Source organism: Mchenga conophoros, linkage group LG7, assembly GCF_057382185.1.
Source record: "Mchenga conophoros isolate Kocher_MC1m ecotype Shallow Benthic linkage group LG7, M_conophoros_male_GT1.1, whole genome shotgun sequence".
Lineage (NCBI taxonomy): Eukaryota > Metazoa > Chordata > Actinopteri > Cichliformes > Cichlidae > Mchenga > Mchenga conophoros.
In genome coordinates, this window is record NC_140532.1 from 58,873,151 (window position 1) to 58,879,150 (window position 6,000).

General features: G+C 40.9%; 1 protein-coding gene across 1 annotated transcript in view; it reads right to left on the reverse strand.

The window, feature by feature from the left end:
- The window catches only part of fa2h (fatty acid 2-hydroxylase), a 41,188-nt gene extending 37,073 nt beyond the window's left edge, over window positions 1-4,115 (reverse strand). Inside the window, exon 1 of the mRNA XM_085280490.1 lies at window positions 3,689-4,115. Within this exon, the coding sequence (XP_085136616.1) occupies window positions 3,689-3,970 (282 nt within the window). The 5' untranslated portion in view covers window positions 3,971-4,115. The remainder of the gene's footprint in view (window positions 1-3,688) is intronic.
- Between the last annotated feature and the right edge of the window lie 1,885 nt (window positions 4,116-6,000).

Genomic DNA, 6,000 nt, shown 5'->3' on the forward strand with positions numbered 1-6,000 from the left:
ATGTAGTACTGAGGCAGGTTATTGGTCGGTAGTTATATATATATATATATATATATATATATATATATATATATATATATATATATATATATATATATATATATATATATATATATATATATATTAGAGCTGGGCGATATGAGATTTTTTCATATCACGATATGTTTTTTTCATTTCAGGCGATAACGATATCTATCACGATATAAGCCAAATAACTATATTTGTAAGATTTAAATGTGCCGTTGCTCACAAGTAAAATGTGAAATAATCAGCAGCTTGTTTTTATTTAAATATTTATTTCCCATAATAAGTTCAACAGGGTAGATGTACTTAAGGAACATGAGACTTTTTCAGATAAATAAAGGCAAATATTGCAAACTACACAAAAGGCAGCCACTAAAGCGTTTAAGTTTCAAAATAGAACAAACGAAACAGACTAAATTGTCAATTCCACTTAGAAACAAAATATTAATTCTAAAAATAAATCTTAGTTTGTTTTACAGAAGAACAGACAAAACTGACTAACTTTTGTCAATATCAAATAAACTGAGAACTAAAAGGAAATTCTCAATCTCTCCTTGTTGTATAGCTTAGCTTTTCAAACAGTTTTAACAGTTACTTTAGTCTGACAAAAGCCGAATGACGAATTAGCGCTTCCAGTCAGAGACTGAGGCTACGTCCACACGTACACGGGTATTTTTGAAAACGGAGATTTTCCATTTTCGTTTTAAAAAATAATCCCGTCCACACATAAAGGCAGAAATGAAGGAAAACGCTGCTATGAACATGCCAAAGCAGCAGGTGGCGCTAGATTCCTAACCGTGCCTAAATGTTGGCCAATCAGAAGTCTAGAAGCCTCGGTGGGAAAAAGTAAACAAAGCTGGGGCACAGAAGCAGAACCGAGTCGTACGTGTGGAGGGACAGTAACTGTGTGTATATGTAAGCATTTAAACACTGCAGAGAGTAGAATTAACAGTAACAGTATTGTAGAAATTCATTTCACCGAAACAATAACGTGGCGCAGTGTGACGCATGCACCAGTTTATTGTATTTCCAGACTTGCTTTCGGCACAATTTACAGTGCACGCTACTCTATTTTTGTCAGACTTGAAATAGCCGAAATACCTTCACACTACGGAACTTCTATGGCTCTTCCGTTTGACAATCTCTCCGGCATTGGAACCATCATCTGTTTTCTCTTCGGTCACGCTCGGTTGATTTTTCTAGTCGACACACTCATTTCCTCCATTACGCGCTGGCTCCATTACCCGCTGGCTGCTTCCCAAACAAACACACGTGCGGCTTGGCACTTGTGCTGTACCTAACAAGTCACGCGACGTGACGCTGCGGCTGTGATTGGTTCGGCTCTGCGCTACTTAATTTGGATTGGCTGACCTTTTTTTTTTTTTTTTTTTTTTTTGAGGACAAGAGCGGCGAGGTCTATCGCGATAGCTTAATTTCTCTATCGAGTAAAAGTTATATCGCGATACATATTGTTATCGTTCTATCGCCCAGCTCTAATATATATATATATACACACACACACACACACACACACACACACACACACACACACACACACACACACACACACACACACACACACACACACACACACACACACACACAAACACTTCTTGCTGTTGTTAAAACTTTGTACCCACCCCCCTTTATATTTTTTCTCTTGTTTCTATAGGTTTCGTTTCATCTGACTCTTGATTTCTTCTCACTTTGCTTGAAATTGTTGTGAATTGCTTCAATACACTTCTGTAAACAGTTTACATGCACAGTGATCTATAAGTCAAGGACTTTTATTGTGAAAGGGAGGAAGAAGCCTCGTTTGCCCTTGTGCAGAACACATTCTGGTACAGAGCAGACATTGTGCCAATCTGCCTTTGAACCCAGAAGCCCCTCCCACATGCCGTTTAACCCTTTTGGTTTGTGAGGGACAGCCAATCCCAAGAAAGCTGGTTTAAGTCTCATCTGAAATTTCCCCTTGTGGGACTAATAAAGGTATATCAATCAATTCAATTCAATCCTGAAGGGCATGATTAGTTAAAATGGCTTCTGTCACATAAAAGACGAATGAAATACGGATTATTTTGACATGAGTCAAAACAGGTCCTCCATACACCCAGTCACTGACCTCAGTCGTGAACTGCATCCAAATGAGGCACAATTTAGTCTTGAAAAACTCGTTTTTACATTGTTTTTCTTAGCTGCTGTTGTTGCTTCAAGAGACAAACACCAACATCACAAACAGCTCATGTGAAACGGTGTGAAAATGTGTGTTTACATAACTGCCACGCAGATCCTCCATCAGCCATAAGCAAGACAAGACATTAAAAATGACAAATTAAAGGAAAAACCCATACGCTTGGCCTCTATAGTGTGGGGATCCAGTGGTAGTAAAAGGCAGGGTCTGGCATCTTTTGGGTCAATCTGACTCCTTTGTAGTCATAGCACCCTCACCCACATTTTGTCAGCCCCACCCCCCCACCCCCAATGCACATGCATGCATTGTCAACTACATGCATGTGCAGAACTCACAGCTGACAGACAAAGGGGTCCAAAAGTAATTTCCTTTGTACTTACAGCTTATCAGTCACTAACCCTCAAAGTCCCACAGAGCATTTTGTTAGAGCAGTTGTGTAAACTTTCTGTGCAGAGACGCAACCAACAAGCAAGGACACACATGAGAGTGGGCAAGCCATGTAAATGTGAACTGTGTCTGCAAGAGATTTATGCAAACTCCCTCCTCACACGCACAGAAACACAGAAACCTGCAGGACCTGGCTGGGTGTGGATTCATTTTACAGAGACAGAAGGGGGCATGTTTCCCCCCAGTCTGCAGCCCCCCTCTCCCGGGACAAGACGAACCAGTTTCCTTCTCTCGCCTTCTTTCAGAAACACGCACACAGGCACAGGCCTTGAATCATTCATTAACAGGTCTGACCCCTCCACACCCACCAGAGCTCACCAAAACCCCACAGGTCTCTCATGTCACCTGTTAGCCCCTCCCTCCTCCACCTAGGAATTACACAAGCATTGCTTTTCCATCACCAACACCTTACTCCCGTCCTCAATGATCAATACCAGTTCCCTTTTCCTCGTTACCTAAGAAGGAAAACGCCCAATAGAGTCAAATGAGAGCGGATTATACACCTGTTGCTCCAAGAGCCCGGGACTAGTTTCCTTCTCCTAATTCTGGGTCTGGAATCAAATGAAGTCTATAAACACTTCTAAACCTCCTTACAGTAGATAATGTGAGACTGTTGACAGCTTTTTAACAAGGTGTGAGGAATATTGATCTCACCTGCCAGGGCCTGTGGGGGGGGGGGGGGGGGGGGGGGGCTTAAAGACGCCAAATGACAAACATGCGAGAAACTTCTGAAAGTTGACAACGGAAATCTGGGATCGATTTACATTTTTATGACTCTAAAGTCCACAGAGCTAAGTTCACAAGAAAGATATTAAACTTTAACCTTTCAACAGGTGTGTGGTTCAAAAATGAGATATCACTTTAACACATCTTTAACTACATCGACAGAAGATGCGGGAAAAAGGTTTTATATATATATATATATATATATATATATATATATATATATATATATTCATTCCTCTTAAGTTGTTTACTCTGAGGTCAGCGGTGTCATCCTAGCTAGTTAGGGAGGAAGGGAGGTACCTGTGCCTCGCCGGTGACGCTGTCTCTGTTCAGTTCCCCGATGTAGTACTGCTCCATCCACCGCCGGGCGTTTTCCGAGTGCCGGTGTGGGGGTCCCTCCATCGCCTGGCGCACGTCCTTGCCGGAGCGGCTGCGTATTAGTGCCTCCCCACCCGGGTGCATCCGCAAGAAGGCTGTCACGTCGTAAACCCTGGTCCCCATCAGCACCCAGCAGGACTCCTTGGTGCAGTGGCGGGCTACCTCCGTCTCCGTGAAGTAGCGGGGGGACGTGGACGGAGACATCCTGTTAGTGGAGATGTAAAAAGGTCCACCTGAACTGAAAACTGAGAGCAAGTCCTCCTCAGTGGACAGTCGACCTGACTAATGAACTGACTTTCGTAATGACACCGGAGGCTTTAAACTCCTGCCGTTCGCGAGACACGGACGAGAGAGGCGGGGTTTGTGAGGCGTTCACCAAAGTCGTAGTTAGTAGGTCTTAAACTGACTTACAATCACGTCTGCATATACGCGCATCGAAAACTTCTAAATAATATGCTACGGTGATTACTTATTCTTTTTTTTATGATTGCAGATTTTTAATATTTTATTTTAATATTTTATAACAGTAGCCAGAAAAGCCGTTATATTTACACAATAGCAAAAGCAAACCCTCCCCGAATACAGCATAACTCTCCTAAGCACCTGTTGCTGTTAAACCGATACAAGCGACACAACCGCTTAAGAAGTCTGTTCCGTGGACCCAACCTGCTGCTAAAGACTATTATAAATTGCTTTACAATATAATAGCTGAAAATTAACATCTCTCATGTTGATTATTCCAAATGAAACCATTAAAGGACGTCAGTCAGATGACATCACATTCATAAAGAGGAGTCACGTTATTGGTCATCACTTCCTGATCAATAAAAATCTGGCGTTTGCTGCGCAGTTTTTCAACGTTAAATAAATATTTCCTTCCTTTTATAAAAGACCACGTATGTATTCACCCATGAAATTTTCATGTTAACATCAGGACGCGTTGAATGTATCATGTTGAAGGGGTAGTCTATAGTTTTTAAAGGGTCTCTGAAATTTCATCTAAGGTCGCTGTTGCATTCACGTGGTTTTGGAAAAAGTGCTTTTCCAAGTGTAAGTAAATTTGGTACTAAGGAGTGCTACAAAATCGTGTTTATGAATTCTTTTCTTTAAATAAACAAACCTTTTTTTTAAAAAAAATAAAACACTCGTTTGTAATTTGTTATGTTTGGCGAGAGAAGAACGTATCGTTGTTATAATGATTATTATTGTGTATTTATTTTACAGCTATTTAAAAACCAATTTAATGTAAATATTTAAAAAAAAGACGAAACTTTGGTTTGGACGGCCTATTCAGACTTTTTTTTAAGTTATTTACGTTTGGATGCTAAATGAAAACCCCGATGTGGTTGTGAATTGTTATGCTTTAATTGGACAGAGATGCGATAATTACGTGAGCGTGAAGGCGACATAAGACCCAGCCTTTGTCCAAGAGCGCCGACCTGCGTGTTTCGTTAAATATTAGTTAAAACCAGAGGTGTGGACTCGAGTCACATGACTTGGACTCGAGTCAGACTCGAGTCATTAATTTTATGACTTTAGACTTGACTTGAAAAAATGTTCTAAGACTTGTGACTTGACTTGGACTTTTACACCAATGACTTGGGACTTGAATTGGACTTGAACCGGTTTACTTGAAAAGACTTGATATTTTACCCCAAATATAAAATTTAACACGCATATTATATGGAGATTGAAAATGTGACGTCATTCACGGGTAGAACCGCAAAGGATTCTGGGAACTCGTGGCAAGCGGTACTAGCGCACGCAGGCTTTCAATTAAAATCAGTCACACAGCGATAAAAAGAAACACAAAAATGTCAAGAAGCTGTTGTATTATTAACTGCAATAGCCGGTCGCATGACAGCCACGGAAAGCCGACGGGTAAAGAGATCGGTTGTTATCGGATTACGTCGTGGAAGAGAAATTGTTCGAGCCATGTTTCCGAAGTAACAAAGAGGCGACTGGATTGCAGCCATTCAAAGATCAAATATAACGTCCTAGAACACTCCAGCTCACAGGTTAGTCTGCTCCAAGCATTTACACAAAGGTCAGTCTGCTGTTGTAGTTAATGCGTCATTTTTCTTAACATAATTGGTGATATAGGTTACAAGCAAGTCTGGCGCTGAACAGAAATTGTCGCGCTATGCTCCTTTATTTATTGTGCATAAATAGTAAATTGTCCTGACACAATATTGCGTTTCGCTTCTGTTATTATGGTACACTGACAAAAACAC